This window comes from Taudactylus pleione, unplaced genomic scaffold, assembly GCF_031769625.1.
Source record: "Taudactylus pleione unplaced genomic scaffold, aTauple2 ptg000502l, whole genome shotgun sequence".
NCBI lineage: Eukaryota > Metazoa > Chordata > Amphibia > Anura > Myobatrachidae > Taudactylus > Taudactylus pleione.
The window spans coordinates 6,265,651-6,283,560 of record NW_028284904.1 but is presented as its reverse complement, the minus strand read 5'-3'; the positions used below and the strand labels follow the sequence as shown (position 1 = coordinate 6,283,560).

The window sequence follows — 17,910 nt, the reverse complement described above, 5'->3', positions numbered from 1 at the left end:
ATATTGGCCATTTAAAATATATACATCTTTTTGTTAATAAACCATTTTTTTTACCTTCATTGTGGCTTACCATTGATATAACATTAATTATATGAATATTGCTGTCCACGTGTGAAGCGCCAGGGGTATAATCCTCTTGTGTTTATATATCTATTTATTTAGTAGGGTTGGTGAATCCCTATTTACCCCCAGGCCTGCATCACATTTGGCTATATAGGTATAGCGCAGCCTTCCCCCCCCCTTTTTGGCCATGAGCACCCCAGCCCCAAAGGACCTAACCATATTTAAAGCTTTGTCAAATGACCGATACGTCACTCGACATAGGTCCTCCGTGATTGCATCGTTAAGCGAAAAACCCTCCGGCCCAGACAAATGCTGGATAAGTCAAAATTTCCCTTCAATCTTCTTCGGTACCACCCCTGCCGGAGACAACACCAAATCCGGCAGAGGCGGCTCCGAGAAAGGGCCAATCATTCTCCCTAAACTGACCCCCTTCATGACCTTCTCCCGCAAAGCTGCCGGAAAATCAAATTTCGGAACGTAAATTCCACAGCAAACCCGTGCGAACCTCGTCAATTATTGGGATACGAAAACCATGAAGAAAGCCCTCCTGCAACAAGCCAATGCAACATGGCAACTACATCTACTGGCATGGGAGCCCTACTTAGAACCAGGGCCCCCAGGCTGGCTAACTCACGAGGGGACCCCACCCCACGCAGTTGTTGCACGACTGCAGTCTTTCCCCGGGTGGGCTCCCCCACAATGCAAACATTGGTATCGAAAATGACATTTCGACCCAAAGGGACAACAACTGATATTGAACGTGAAGCAACGCCCCTTTGTCATTGCACCTGCAGTGGATGTCCCCACTTTCCCAGCTGGCTGTCCTTTTTTCGCCACCATTCCCTCTCCTCCAACCTGCTGAGGCTGCGTCACATCCAAACACACCTCTACATCTTTGGAGTCAAAATTTATTACGGAACTCCTCATCGTAATTTTGCCACCCCTGATCCTTAGCTGATCTATACAGGCTATGGATCAGGTGTAAGTATCGGACCAAATTCATGAGCTCGTTGGGCCGCGTTCGCAAGTAACATGCCATAAAAACACAAAACCGACTAAACCAAATCATGTAAGACTTAAAGGAGTCTTCACACTTTCCTTCCGCGCGGCCACCAAGCTTTTGTGGGCCTTAGAGGTCAAAGCAAAAACATCTACATAACGACCCGCACAAATGCGCTCCCTTATCCTCGGACGAAGACCCTGGAGGATGGCCGTGTTGGCACAATGGACTGCCAAAGAAGGTGCCACAGAAAAAGGTGGAGCACCCACTACCACCTGCGCATATGTCCGCACCCTCTCCCTCAATACTCCATAGGAACCCACAGCAGAGCCCAGGATTGCAGCACTCCCACCAGTATTGCGGCCAGCTCCCAAAGAAGTCTGCCCGCCAACAGAGGGGTCAGATGACCTCTGACCCCTGAAACTCAGGTGACTTCGGCTCCTCTAATGAGTCCCCTGAGCCCAGCCAGGCCTCAGAGCTGGAGCCGCTGGAGTTCATAACAAAACTGAAGGGTGAAAAGCCAGGCCAATGCGACGGCTGCAAATCAGAGGAAGGAGATCTTCCTCCCCTGCGTGCGGCCCCAGCTGCTCCATGAGCAGACGGGCCCGCCGCAAAATACTGCACCTGCTCCAACCGATTTCCAAGCCAGAACACACTAAAATGGATTCTGAACAACTCCACAAAATGGCCCTGAAACCCCTCCCACAAGACCATTCAATAGGCTGGCAACCCTCTTAACTCCACCCCCCTTTATCTCACTAAAACCTTAACCCATGATTGTTCGGAGGCAGACCACAGACTCGTGGGTTTAATTTACTACTTGCATATAAAATGCATTCCGTATCATGTGGTGCATACACACGTAATGATTTTGTAACCAACGATTTTCTGTCAGATTTTCCCTTGAAAAAGTGAACGATTTTTAGAAGTGTAATAAACTATATTTACAACGATGAATGAAAAATGTTCCTTACCTTAATAAAAATTGTTATGTTGGACTGTTTGAATAAACAAAAAGGTAGGTATGTAGGGCGCTGGTCAATATTTAATACACATATTCAGAAGATACATAAAAAATACATTAAATCTAAAATCAAAACATGAAGACCTAGACAATAATAATGATGATTAATAAATAAATAATGGTGATCAGTATTAAAGGAAAAATGAAAAATAAAAGAAGGAATGGGAAATAAATGAAATAAATATAAAATAACCGAAGTTCGGATAGATCTGAGGGCATATAAACACCTAGGCAGGGATACGTGGAGTTAATAAATTAGGTAGGAAGGTTAGCTTAATGATTGACAGGTTGTCACTGTGTATGGATTGGTGAGTGCTGATTTAAGAGGTGTAGTTAGTAGGAGTGTGGGTAGGTCTGTAGAGTTAATCTGCCTCTTTTGAACTTGATCTCCCACCCTCCCTCCCTGATTTTCCTTTTGTGTCTTGTGTCGGCTTTATTTGCAATGGCGGGAAAGAACGGCAGTCTATATAAAGCGTCCACCTTGCTGCAGTAATTGGCGGTGCACCCCCCTTCAATGCACTGGTTAGGCTGATTTTACCCTACTGGGGTCAGCGGCACCTCTCGTTGGAGTGGGCTAATAATAGTGCATTGGGATGGGGGCTGGATACCATCCAACTTGCCAGAGAGGGATATCAGCCCTTGCAAGTTGTTATATCACTCTGACACTTGAATTGGGAGAGTGGCCCTTTTCAGTGAGTGCATTACATCCTTGCTTATGTCAAGTGAGGCGTCAGATGACTCGCCGTTCTTTCTTATTCCACCATACTATGTTGTAAAAATAAATAAAGCTGACCATATGTTTTTATCGCATATACTTTGTCTGTTTCTTTATTTTAGTTAAGTTGTTATAACATGTTTATGGTTGCACACATTATCTGCCGATAGGTAGTTTATGAAAAAACAATAAATGCACAATGACGTAAGTGTGTACCACACTGTGGAACCCTGAGTTATAAAATCATGAACCAAACAGAACTAGCTCCTTGAGAAGCACCAATGTAGAGCTGTCAAAGGTGACCAAGATTTCTATGCCAGAATTCAAATGACTGTGACTCATCATTGCGTAGCAGAGCTGTGTATCAAGGACATACAACTGCTGACACCCACTTTTGTTTCGCACAGTGTCCCACTTTTGTCACACTTTTGTTTCGCACAGTGTATTTGAACTCTGTGACCTCTCCTTTCTAGGACACTTATGGAGATATGATTTTTCTTATTTCTGGGACACAAAATACATTTTGTGACATTTGTTCTGGATCCTATTCTCAAGCAAGATTTAATTATCCCAACTTTTGTGGCTGTCAATTTTTGATTGCCATTTCCTTTGTGTCATAGGGCCATTAGTCATTACAGACTACCCTTGCAGGCTCAGCTGATAGTACAGGATAACAAGATAGCAGGCTTGGTTTGCAGAGCAGTCCGAGATAGCTGGCTTGGTTCGCACAGCAGGATAACAAGATAGCTGGCTTGGTTTGCACAGCAGGATACCAAGACAGCTGGCTTGATTCACAGTGCAGTATAACCAGTTAGCAGGTAATCATGCTGCATGATCACAGACTAGCCAGTGTGGAATATGCTATACAGACCTCAGGCAGAGAGCAACACCAGAGGCAGGGAGGAGGAATTGCATGGATCATAACACTGATTGTGATAGGGCCACACTCAGCTTGGTGAACCACTCCTTATTGGAGCTGAATTGTCTTGTTGCGCCTGAATCAATATACTAACAATCCTTTCTGTAGCTATCTGTAACATTAAGGGCTGACTCATCTTTGTTAATACATTTCTGCACAGGATTCAATTGTACTTGCTTACAGTTAATGGCTTAGTGACCTACAGATGCGTCCACTTACATCATTGCCATGCTGCTGCATATACTATGCTATGGCATGCACTGTAATCACATCATGCAATCCTATGAGGTCACAGGTGCACATAACCATTCACGGGTGTGAGACTCATGCTTTGTGTGGTGCGATTTACCGCACAAAGATGTAACTGGGCATATCTGTATTTTGTGACAATTATAACACTTGCACTGAAGGTGCGCAATTGAAAAATGGGTGTGGTATTGCGGGGAAGGGGCCTGGGCTCACAATGCATAGGGTATCAGTAGCACCTTATAATGCAGAGAGCATTCCAGTGAGCGCCATATAATGCAGAGAGTGTCACAGTGGGCACCATATAGTGTAGAGAACATCAGTGACCCACTTATAAGTTATAACACATATAATATGAATACATGCCTCACACACATATACATAAAATTAATACACCACACACACATACACACTACATTATTAAACATCTGCCACCATAGACAGTATTAAAACACACTCCAACCCCCCCCCCCTGAAAAAAACAAATACACCCCACCCCATTGCATAGAGCCCCCCTGACACTGGCACTTATCTGTCCAGAAAGGGGATTTTTGTTTTCCCTGCTGCTCTCCAAGGCAGAGGAAAGGGGTGTGTGACACGGGGTTAGGGAGCGTGGGTGTGTGACAGTAGAATAGACAGAGAGGAGGGGGTGGGGACTCAGGGGAAGAGGCTGGTCTGGGTCTCGAGCAGTCTAGTGACATGTAGATCAAGGATAAGAAGAGGAGGATCCCCCTCCTCTCCTCCAGCTGGGCCACCTCCTCTTTAAATACAGCTCATGGACGGCCACAGACTACTGCAATAATGAGTCAGTTTGACTAATTATTAGTACTTCCCAGCTGCGGGCGCCTTCATTGTTGAACCGCCAATAGTTCTGCTCCTGTGGCTGTTGCTAATTATTTGTCATCTACTTGTACACCAACATTCGTTACCTGCTGAGAGACAGACATCATCCGGTCTAAATAATCACTCATACGTAATTTACTGCTGCTTTAATGTAACTTTGGCAGTCTATATAGTAGCAAGATGGCGCCACACATGCTCAGTCGTAACTCTGTTGGCCATCTTGGTAAGGGAATGTAGCATCATCCCTGGAGGAGCCATATAGAAGAATGTGCAGTAATGTTCTCCCATTCTAACACATTTGCCTTGCCCTTGGATTGTCCTTCAGTAGCATTACCACAGTGTTATAGTGTTATCTCACTGTATACAGTTTTTTTTTTATATTTTTATATGGTCTCAAAAAAAAAAAAACTTAGTTATTATCTGTATCAGAATCTTGAAAACTTTTACTTCCTCGTATATAAGACCTGTGAGAGCCAGTGAGCAGATAGCGCTCCAGGGAAATGGAACCTATACATGTGGACCAGATGATTGCTTACACAGCAGCTGAGCATAGTCATCATAACCATGGCGCCGACGGGGGTGGGCAAGTGGTTACTATTTACCAGAGCCCGGGCTTGCCAGAGGGGCCCGGTGCCGCACTCTCCTCCATCTCTCCCTCTCTCACAGCACCCCACTGAACGGAACATTGTTGCGTGCACTACTAGCCACCACCCAGGAAAGCCCATCACTTCTCTGCCATATTTCTGATACCGTCTGATTGCACACTCTGTGTGACGCATGCACCATTGGAGGTTCTCAAATATGTTCACGCATGTGCAGTAGCAGAACATCTCTCAACTTTATGAACATCGGCACTGCGTGCACCTCTGAATCAGGCCTTAAGCCTCTGTAAACAGGGTGGGAGAACTGGTACCATCTCCTGGGGTAGATGGCAGTGCGCAGCAGCTGAGAAATCACACAAAGTCCTTTGGTCTGGTGCAACTGGCCTCAGCCAGTTTTATTATGCAGCAAAACAAAATAAACAGAAATAAACACCTTGCCATCTGGCACTAACTAAACACAAAAATGATCCTAGCTCACTAATAAAACAAAGTGCAAGCAGTTTTTACCAGACAGAGTTCACCTGGATTCAGTAACCTGTTTCTCTCACAGAGACACAAAAAGACTCTCCTTTCCCCAGGCAGTCTCCCAAATGATCAGTCTGACAGCATTAAGACACACATACACAGCGGCAAGCCCTAATTAGCCTCTTGTGAGGCAAAAAAGCCCAAAAATCAGTACTGGGCCTAATGGATGGAGAACCCGCCTTCTCTTCTCACATCCAACCCCAGGACCCTAATCCGGTTCTTACCAAAAGCCCAACAGCTCTCAGTAGAACCAACAATACTCCTTGGGTTTTAAGACATATGTGAGAAATCTTGTGCAAATATACCTGCCTTCCATCACTATACCAGCATACCTCCCAACATTTAGGTATCATGATTAGAGACAGTTTGCGTGCGGAAGGCGCGCACGTCTGAAAAGGTGGTGGGACTTTCAGGAAAATGGGTGGAGTCTATGGAAGACGGAGCTTCCCCCGTTTACATCACTGTGGGGTGTTCCCAGCACTCTTCAAGATGCTGGGCTGCCCCCTGGCTCTCCGTACACAAGTGAACAGATGCCGTATGCATGCGCATGCCATCTGTTCTTCTCCTGCTTATCCGCTGCTCTGCTATGGGACAGTCCCGCTGGATGTAGGACAGTTGGGAGGTATGTACCAGTGATCTTGTCACACCTCGTTGATCACCTCCAACACTGACTTTTTATTTCCTACAAAGGCATATGGAGTATATGTACAGCTATCCATCTCTCTCTTTTTATTAATAGATGAAATATATTTGCTTATATAGATCTTAACTGGATAATATAGGCAATATATATTTCATCTATTAATAATTGCTTCTACTAACAAGCTTATAACTTTTAAAGAAAGTTCAAAGGATACAAGTGAAATGTGCAAATAATGATTTTATTATTAAGTGGCTGGAGAATATGGAATTCTAACTTTCTACTAAACATCATCAAAAATCGGATGACCAATAACTGATTGATAACTTAATATATGCTGTTGTGGTATTAATAAATACATTTTATGTGATGAATTGCGTTTAGTATATATAGTTGTACTATTAACAAATAATTTCCGTATGTTATTATATGTGATTTATTTACAATGGTGATTAATTTTAGATGTTGGATAGCGCAATAAGTGCTTAAATAAATGGATTATTATTCCTACTAGCTGAACAGCGCTTCTTTTTTTTAGGTTAAATTGACTTGAAAAGTGTTATTTTCCATACACACAGACCCATTTGGCCCCTCCCTATTTTCACAGCAGCCTTCTGGGAAATGTAGTTTCTCTCACTGAAATGCTTAGTACTGAGGCAAAGGTAAAGTAGTCCCTGGGTGCTGAGGACCAGCTGCAGTATCCCCAGGGGTTACATAAAAACAAAAACATTTTGCTGCTAGACAGAATTCAACAACAATACAAGTTCAACTTCAAATACATGATAGAAAATGGAAATGCATTTATTACTTATTCATTCAGAAATATAATAACATTTTGGAGTATTCTTTCATTTCTAATTAAAGGTGATTTACACTACAGGATCGGCCATGTGTTGTGTGTGTAATAATCTTTTCATCCTTACAGATAAGAAGGGCTCTTATATCGTTACAATCTCTGCAAACGGCCAACTCGCACCCAACGCTAATCTAATGGTGTTCACAAAGGTGGATAATGAACTCATTGCAGATAGTCTGTCCCTGGACATGCAGCCATGCTTTGACAATAAGGTAAGTGCAATCTTTTTTTTTTTACAGTGTTTCAGGTATCCCAACTTAATTAATCTGCTCAGCAGTGGTCCTCACAGTGACTAGGGACATGTATCAAGCCTTGAGGGGGATAAATTGGAGAAGTCCTCCAAAGCAACCAATCAGCTTTTATCACTTATCTAGCACAGTCTTTGAAATGACAGTTACAAGGTGATTGGCTCCTTTGGCCAATTATTCCACTTTATCTTTCTCCAATGCTTGATACTGTGCATCTCCCCATGCCCATGTAAGCAGGTGTGACATCTCCTCCTCACACTCATGCCTTACATGCAGCTGAGATCCTACCAGTAGGGTTGATGCTGAGTTGGACTGGATGGCAACTGGAAAATATGCAAATTTGTTCTGCACATGTCTATGAAAAAGACATACATTATCCCCTAGTGGCAGCAGGTCATCACAGTAGGGGGCGAGGAGGCAGCATAGGTGGGTGGTGCAGGGGAGTGGAAGCTTATTCGCATATTCGCAGGCCACCCCCGATTGAGATTATTAACATTGTAAAGCAGGAGCAGAGCTACAATGATGCGATGCAGCGCAAATTGCGTCATTCAGGGGCAAACACAGGATTTTTATTGGGTTGTTTCTTTATATTGTATGTATATATATATATATATATATATACATACATACATACATATATGATGTACACACATATATACATATACACATATATATATATATATATATATATATTCCATAGACAAAAAACCTTATGGTTTCATATGTCCCATTGAGACTGCTTAGAGATGATCTGAAAATTCACAGAACCTATTGATTTTATGACACTCAAACTTCAAAAAGCAATGAAATTACAATCATTAAGGCTGACACCTTAATGGACGTGTTCCTTGCGCAATACAGATATGGTATGCCATCTCACCCTGTGGTTAACTGCAGATTCAGCACTCTCACAGAATGAGATTGCTGTCACTCACAAAATGGTGGAGCTGCTAATTCACAGAATTGTGTGCTCATTGGAATACACACATGCAGTCTATGCAAGTGAGATCAAAGCAGTTATGTGGCTCCCACATCCCACTCAGTGCCCGCAATCTTCCCATTTGATCAATAAAAAAAATCTCACTGGCTTCCAACATCCTTATCACTGCATACATTTATCTCATTTAGAAAACACCTTCAGCTCTCTTATTTTTAAAAATATCATGCTCTGTCTATGAATGAGCACTTTCTTCCCCTATATGCCTCCATGCTGCTATATATTCCCCAATCCCTACTGCTGTGTGGTCTCCCAACTGTGATAGTCTGTGTTCCCTCATCCGCACCAATGTTTTTCCCCAGCCGCACCGCCCTGCATCCGTGCCTTCTCCACAGCCACATTGCTGTCTTTCACTCATCTGTGGCACTCTTTGTTCCTCCATCTGCACTACTCTGATCCCCCCAACCATGCAACTCTGTCTCCCCCCACCACCCACACCACTCTGTCTTCCTCCCCATCCACACCAATCTGTCTTCCCCAATCCCTACTGCTGTGTGGTCTCCGAACTATGGTAGTCTGTGTTCTCTCATCCTCACCAATCTGCCTTTCTCCATCTGCACCGCCTTGCATCCATGCCACTCTGTTTCCTTCTGCACCACTGCCTTCCCATAAGCCATGCCACTGTCTTACTTTCCTCTGTGGCACTCTTTCTTCCTCCATCTGCACCACTCTGTCCCCCCCAACTGTGCAATTCTGTCTCCTCCCCCCACCTGCACTACTCTGTCTTCCTACCCATCCACACTAATCTGTCTTCCCCAATCCCTACTGTTGTGTGTTCTCCTATTTGTGCTAGTCTGTATTCCCTTATCCACACCAATCTGTCTGTACCCATCTGCACTGCTCTGTCTTCCCATGTCCATGCAACTCTCTTCCCCCATCCACATCGTTGTACCCCCAAACCGTGCCACTCTGTTTCCCCCCATCCGCACCACTGTTTTCCACCCATCTGCATTACTTTGGCTACCCCCCTCTGTACTGATTAACCTTCTCTCCTCTACACGCCTTCATGTCTCACCTATCCACGCTAGTGTATCTCCTCCCCCCATCCACACCACTTTATCCCATCTGCACAGCTCTATTTTCTGCTTTGACCTCAGTTGCAATAAGCACACAATTCTGTGAATTAGCAGCTCCACCATTTTGTGAGTGACAGCAATCTCATTCTGTGAGAGTGCTGAATTTGCAGTTAACCACAGGGTGTGATGGCATACCATATCTGTATTGTGAAAGGAACATGTCCATTAAGGCGTCAGCCTTAATGATCGTAATTTCATTGCTTTTTGAAGTTTGAGTGTCATGAAATCAATAGGTTTTGTGAATTTTCAGATCATGTCTAAGCAGCCTTAATGGGACATATGAAACCGTAAGGTTTTTTGTCTATGGAATTTCATAGCTTTTTTAAAATGTATTAACTATCAGGGTTTGGATGAGCAAACCGGGCCACCTGCAGGGGAGAAGGGCAACAAAATGGTACACTAACGCAGGTGGAAGAGGGGACAGCACACAGGAGGTTGGTTTTGGAGGTGCAGAGTGCGAGATGGCTGTAGGCGTGCTGGGTAGCAACAGAAGCGGTGGTGCAGAGCAGTGGCAGCGGTGTAGTGCAAAGGGGGCATCAGTGGGCGACAGAGGGCTCATTGGTAGTGCTTATGCACCTGAGAAAATCAAATCAATAAGTCACAGATTCACGAATGCATCAGTGAGATCCAGCTATGCATCTGTTAAAAATGTAATGTGTAAAAAAAAAAGTGTAGCCCCGCCTCCTAAAAGACAACCAGCAGCGGGCTTTGGAGCCACTGTGCTGGTTGTGCTACATACAGGGGACAAATGACATTGGGGTCCCCCGTATTAAGACGAACCAGCAACGGGCATTTCAGAACCTGTCCTGGTTGCCTAAATACGGGGGACAAATGACGTAGGGGTCCCCTGTATTTAGCGCAACTAGTACAGGGCTCTGAGCCAGTTCTGGTTCTGGAAATACAGGTGTCAAAAAATGCATAGGACCCCCCTGTATTTCCCAGAACCAGCATCGGACTCCTTCTAGCGGGGGGTGATGACACAGCCAGGGGAGCCCTTTCACCGGGCCCCCCAGCCGCAGCATCACCCCTGACTGCAAGTCAGCCCAGGCTGGGGATCCATGGGGAGATGGGGACTCCCCAATAAAGGGTTCCCCCTCCTCAGGGCACCCCAGGCCCAGGCTGATAGCCCGTGGCTATCCCCAGCACTCCTGGGCAGTGGGTGCTGGGTTGATTATGTCAAGTGCGGTGATTTGAAAATATAAATATTGGCTTTTGCTGTGGAACTACATTTCCCAGCAAGCCTCCTCGGCATGCTGGTACTTGGAGAACCACAAGTACCAGCATGCGGAGCATTATGAGCATGCTGGTAGCTGTAGTTCCACAACAAAAGCAATATTAATACAACACACAACACACACCGTAGAAAAGTACAATTTTATTAAAACATACATGCACACACACATGTTCTCACACATGCACACAATATCTCACATACTCACCTATGTATCCCTGAAGCCAATCTGTCCTCTTCTCCAGTAGAGGGAAAAGTGGAGAAGGAGTTGTATCCGCACAGAAAATATATTAGTATGTATCCAAATATCGTTTTACCAACATTTACAAAGAATTATTAACGTCCAAGGGAACTTGGATCCTGAAATAACTTGTGCTGGCGGTGCTCCCCAGAGCCAAAATACAGTTGTATTCGAAAGGAGAGAGAAAAGAAAGCTCTTTTTGTGGGGCACTCTTATATATGATCAATGTCGTAATAAAAAATTTAACTTTTATTATAATCCTTTAAAATAAATTCCCAAGATGTATATACAAATAACACAAATAAAGTCAAAGCTTGTGAGTTACAAGGTAATCATACTGTGTATAATGTAGACTGTGATAAATTCTAGTGCATATGAGGTAGAAATATAGCATCTAGTATGTACTACAAGGGTCCAGTAAGTCTAGAACCCTCCTCTAGATTATTACAGTTTAATTCCATAAGGTTACCCTACACACAAAAAATTATGAAAAACTTTTTTTTAGAGAAAGGCGAAGGGCGAAAATATTGTGGAAAATAACGTGGAACACTTTTGCCTAGTGTTCATAGGTCTCAGATGTGCAACCCTATATTTGGGTACCTGGGGTAAATATTTGGCTCAACATTAATAGCTGTTATGAGAACATTGATATAAAGGACATCGCATATGGTTATCATGCCCATGTCAGACCAATATATGGTGATATAGTATATGTCCCACACACTAGTTTATCTGTATATGTGATGATAGTTGTATATTATACTAGTGTCCTAGGAAAGGAAATGGAAGATGACACAAAGGCTATATATCACCTCTCACTGGAGAAACCGTTGTTAAATAATACTGAGTATCACATAGAGCCAGATCTTCTCAGCAATATATTCCTAGGGAAATATATGTGCGGAGATAAATAAATAAATAAACAAACACACACACAGACCGATAGACAAACAACATCCAATTATATCCAATGTTTTATAATATTATGTAATGAGTAGAGCTAAGCATCACTAGCCACACACTATTTGTCAGCGTCTGATTTTGTCTTTACATATGTGACAATAAGCCCATAAGTGCATCCACCTTGATATTACTTTATACAGAGTTTATGCAGGCAGAAATATCTAATTGCAGTCACGCTGTCTCTAATCAATGTGTTAATACAATACCCTCATATCTCCACATCATAAAGGAGAAACAGAGAGGCAGCAGACTGTGTCACAATATAAGGCACAGACACGGAGGTCTGAGGGGTGTGATACTGTATTACCCTTCAGTAGACATCCAGATGAAGAGAATTGGTCGGCGTGTGCACCAGCCGAACCATGATCATTGGGGTCCTTGGATGTGCGTTTCGCCCCTTTATCGGCTTGTTCACCATTCTCCAGTAGGTAATCCAAAGGTGTACCTGTAATAAAGATTCCACACTCACATCATCCTATGCGTAGATCTGTCCTCTTTGTTCCAAAGTAGGCAAATCCTGGGTCTTGGCAAAATAAAAATAGGAATTACCCGATCCCATGGACATTAGTAGTGTCCTCTAAGGACACGACTACCCGAATGACAGCTCCGCTGCTGGATTTTTTCTTTTTTTACACACAGGGGTAGGGGTTACAGGTTGACACACACACACAGGGGAAGGGGGTACAAAGTGACACACAGGGGTAGGGGGTACAGGATGACACACACACAGGGGTAGGGGGTACAGGGTGTCACACACACACAGGGGTAGGGGGTACAGGTTGACACACACACAGGGGTAGGGGGTACAAAGAGACACACACACAGGAGTAGGGGGTACAGGTTGACACACACACAGGGGTAGGGGTACAAGGTGACACACACAGGGGTAGGGGGCACAGGGTGACACACACACAGGGGTAGGGGGTACAGGGTGACACACACACACAGGGGCAGGGGGTTCAGGGTGTCACACACACAGGGGTAAGGGGCACAGGGTGACACACACACAGGGGTAGGGGGTACAGGTTGACACACACACACACAGGGGTAGGGGGTACAGAGTGACACACAGGGGTAGGGGGTCCAGGGTGACACACACACAGGGGTAGGGGGTCTAGGGTGTCACACACACACTGGGGTAGGGGGTACAGGGTGACACACACAGGGGTTACAGGGTGACACATACAGAGGTAGGGGGTACAGGGTAACACACAGAAAGGAGTAGGGGGTACAGCGTGACACACACACAGGGGTAAGGGGTACAGGATGACACACACACAGGGGTAGGGGGTCCAGGGTGTCACACACACACAGGGATAGGGGGTACAGGGTGACACACCCACAGGGGTAGGGGGTACAGGGTGTCACAAACACAGGGGTAGGGAGTACAGGGAGACACATACAGGGGTAGGGGGTACAGGGTGACACACACAGAGGTAGGGGTTACAGGGTGACACATTAAGGGGTAGGGGGTACAGGGTAACACACAGAAAGGAGTAGGGGGTACAGGGTGACACACACACAGGGGTAGGGGGTACAAAGAGACACAGAAAGAGAGTAGGGGGTACAGGGAGAAACACACACAGGGGTAGGGGGTACAGGGTGACACATTAAGGGGTAGGGGGTACAGGGTAACACACAGAAAGGAGTAGGGGGTACAGGGTGACACACACACAGGGGTAGGGGGTACAAAGAGACACAGAAAGAGAGTAGGGGGTACAGGGAGAAACACACACAGGGGTAGGGGGTACAAGGTGAAACACACAGGGGTAGGGGGCACAGTGTGACACACACACAGGGGTAGGGGGTACAGGTTGACACACACACAGGGGTAGGGGGTTCAGGGTGTCACACACACAGGGGTAAGGGGCACAGGGTGACACACACACAGGGGTAGGGGGTACAGGGTGACACACACACAGGGGTATGGGGTACAGGATGACACACACACAGGGGTAGTGGGTACAGGGTGACACACACATAGGGGTTGGGGGCACAGGGTGATGCATACAGGGGTAGGGGGTACAAGGTGACACACACACAGGGGTAGGGGGCACAGGGTGACGCATACAGGGGTAGGGGATACAAGGTGACACACACACAGGGGTAGGGGGTACAGGATGACACACACAGGGGTAGGGGGTACAGGATGACACACACAGGGGTAGGGGTTACACGGTGTCACACACACACACACACACTGGTTAAGGGGGTACAGGGTGTCACACACAGGGGCACAGGGGTAGGGGGTACAGGGTGACACACACACAGGGGTAGGGGGTCCAGGGTGTCACACACACACAGGAGTAGGGGGTACAGGGTGACACAAACACAGGGGTAGCGGGTCCAGGGTGACACATTCAGGGGTAGGGGGTACAGGGTGACACACACAGGGGTAGGGGGTACAGGATGACACACACACAGGGTTAGAGGGTACAGAGTGACACACAGGGGTAGGGGGTACAGGGTGACACACACACAGGGGTAGGGGGTACAGGGTGACACACACAGGGAAAGGGGGTACAGGATGACACACACACAGGGGTAGGGGGAACAGGGTGACACACACACACAGGGGTAGGGGGTACAGGGTGTCACACACACAAAGTGGTAGGGGGTACAGGGTGTCACACACACACAGGGGTAGGGGGTACAGGCTGTCACACACACACAGGGGTAGGGGGTACAGGGTGTCACACACACACAGGGGTAGGGGGTATAGGGTGACACACACACAGGGGTAGGGGGTACAGGGTGACACACACACACAGGGGTAGGGGGTACAGTGTGACACACACACACAGGGGTAGGGTGTAGAGGGTGCACACACACTGGGGTAGGGGGTCCAGGGTGTCACTCACACACAGGGGTAGGGGGTACAGGGTGACACACACACAGGGGTATGGGGTACAGGATGACACACACACAGGGGTAGTGGGTACAGGGTGACACACACACAGGGGTTGGGGGCACAGGGTGATGCATACAGGGGTAGGGGGTACAAGGTGACACACACACAGGGGTAGGGGGCACAGGGTGACGCATACAGGGGTAGGGGATACAAGGTGACACACACACAGGGGTAGGGGGTACAGGATGACACACACAGGGGTAGGGGGTACAGGATGACACACACAGGGGTAGGGGTTACAGGGTGTCACACACACACACACACTGGTTAAGGGGGTACAGGGTGTCACACACAGGGGCACAGGGGTAGGGGGTACAGGGTGACACACACACAGGGGTAGGGGGTCCAGGGTGTCACACACACACAGGGGTAGGGGGTACAGGGTGACACATACAGGAGTAGTGGGTACAGGTTGACACACACACAGGAGTAGGGGGTACAGGGTGACACAAACACAGGGGTAGCGGGTCCAGGGTGACACATTCAGGGGTAGGGGGTACAGGGTGACACACACAGGGGTAGGGGGTACAGGATGACACACACACAGGGTTAGAGGGTACAGAGTGACACACAGGGGTAGGGGGTACAGGGTGACACACACACAGGGGTAGGGGGTACAGGGTGACACACACAGGGAAAGGGGGTACAGGATGACACACACACAGGGGTAGGGGGAACAGGGTGACACACACACACAGGGGTAGGGGGTACAGGGTGTCACACACACAAAGTGGTAGGGGGTACAGGGTGTCACACACACACAGGGGTAGGGGGTACAGGCTGTCACACACACACAAGGGTAGGGGGTACAGGGTGTCACACACACACAGGGGTAGGGGGTATAGGGTGACACACACACAGGGGTAGGGGGTACAGGGTGACACACACACACAGGGGTAGGGGGTACAGTGTGACACACACACACAGGGGTAGGGGGTAGAGGGTGCACACACACTGGGGTAGGGGGTCCAGGGTGTCACTCACACACAGGGGTAGGGTTTACAGGGTGACACATACAGGAGTAGTGGGTACAGGTTGACACACACACAGGAGTAGGGGGTACAGGGTGACACAAACACAGGGGTAGGGGGTCCAGGGTGACACATTCAGGGGTAGGGTGTACAGGGTGACACACACAGGGGTAGGGGGTACAGGATGACACACACACAGGGTTAGAGGGTACAGAGTGACACACAGGGGTAGGGGGTACAGGGTGACACACACAGGGGTAGGGGGTACAGGGTGACATACACAGGGAAAGGGGGTACAGGATGACACACACACAGGGGTAGGGGGAACAGGATGACACACACACACAGGGGTAGGGGGTACAGGGTGTCACACACACAAAGTGGTAGGGGGTACAGGGTGTCACACACACACAGGGGTAGGGGGTACAGGCTGTCACACACACACAGGGGTAGGGGGTACAGGGTGTCACACACACACAGGGGTAGGGGGTACAGGGTGACACACACACAGGGGTAGGGGGTACAGGGTGACACACACACACAGGGGTAGGGGGTACAGTGTGACACACACACACAGGGGTAGGGGGTACAGGGTGCACACACACAGGGGTAGGGGGTACAGGGTGACACACACAGGGGTAAGGGGTACAAAGTGACACACACACAGGAGTACGGGGTACAGTGCTTCTCGGCCACTCACTGCTCTTTGCTCCGATCCACCTCGGGGTGAGCTGCAGGGTGTTGTTGAGGGAGGCCCGCAGTCCCAGGTACAGGCCAACTGCAAAGAAGAAACAAACAATCAAAAGAAAACACCATAGTTTACAAAACACCCACCGCTACCCTGGTTGTTAAACACTTAGCTACCCCCACCCACCCACCGCTGCAGCCCAAGTGTGCTACTGGCTACAGATGATCTCCCCTCCCACCTGCCTCCGCTGCTGCCACCGTTGAACCACCATCTCTGAGCCCCAGTGGCTGCTTCCCAGCCCCCCTGCCCCTGGTTCACATTTCCCTGTGCCCGGACCGGCAATCCGCGATCCTCTGACCAGACAATCTTCTGAAGACTACTGTTAGCTGAGATGCAGTAAAGCACCGGCCGGCACTCTCCTGCATCTCAGGTGACTGCAGCATCATCTGATCTTCTGGTTAGAGGAGATCACCGCTTGGACTCCGGTACAGGTTAGTCTGAACTAGGGGAAGCAGCCACAGTGGTAGGGGATGTGGAGGGGGGTCAGCGGCGGTGGGCAGTGGCGGGGGGGGTGAGGTTTCAGTGCTGGCACACTCGGGTAGAGGCGGCGGCAGCATTGGGGGGGAATGCTTTAGCCCCGGGGGAGATGAGGAAGCAGCTGCAGAGGCGGGGGCGCATGCGCGGTCACCTTATCACTGCCTGAAAGGACACTGCCGGACACTGTCATGAGAGGACACCGCGGGGTTCTGTGCCCGGGAGCGGGAGGCCAAGCTCTGCTTCACTCCATATGGGGCAGGAGGGTACCGGCGCTGCTGGGGGGAGGGCGGCTCAGATCTCTGGCATCACCCGCTCTCTCCCTGGATACAGGGTCCCCTGTGGGCAGAGCTCCGGTGTCACTCAGCAGGGGTGCTTGGCTCCTGTGGCCCCTGGCGGGGTGCGGTGGGGGCCCTTTTCTCAGCTCTCTGGCCCATCAGACCTGGCCCAGTATAGCCCCGGGGTCTCTGCTGTCATCTCCTCCAGGAAAAATCGGCATCAGAGGAGGGAGTATCTATTCCGGCTAAAAGGCAGCCATGTTTGTACACCCATTTGAAGCCACAGTACATACACCCCCTTCTGTAGGCTCCTACTGCGGCTGCGCAACAAGTTGAAAA

The 17,910-nt window shown here is 48.0% G+C and overlaps 1 protein-coding gene across 1 annotated transcript in view; it reads left to right on the top strand.

Moving 5' to 3' along the window:
- Window positions 1–17,910, top strand: part of LOC148501811 (ovostatin-like) — a 405,898-nt gene that overhangs the window by 269,298 nt on the left and 118,690 nt on the right. The window contains exon 13 of the mRNA XM_088449993.1: window positions 7,503–7,645. Coding sequence (XP_088306119.1) covers window positions 7,503–7,645 — 143 coding nt within the window. The remainder of the gene's footprint in view (window positions 1–7,502; window positions 7,646–17,910) is intronic.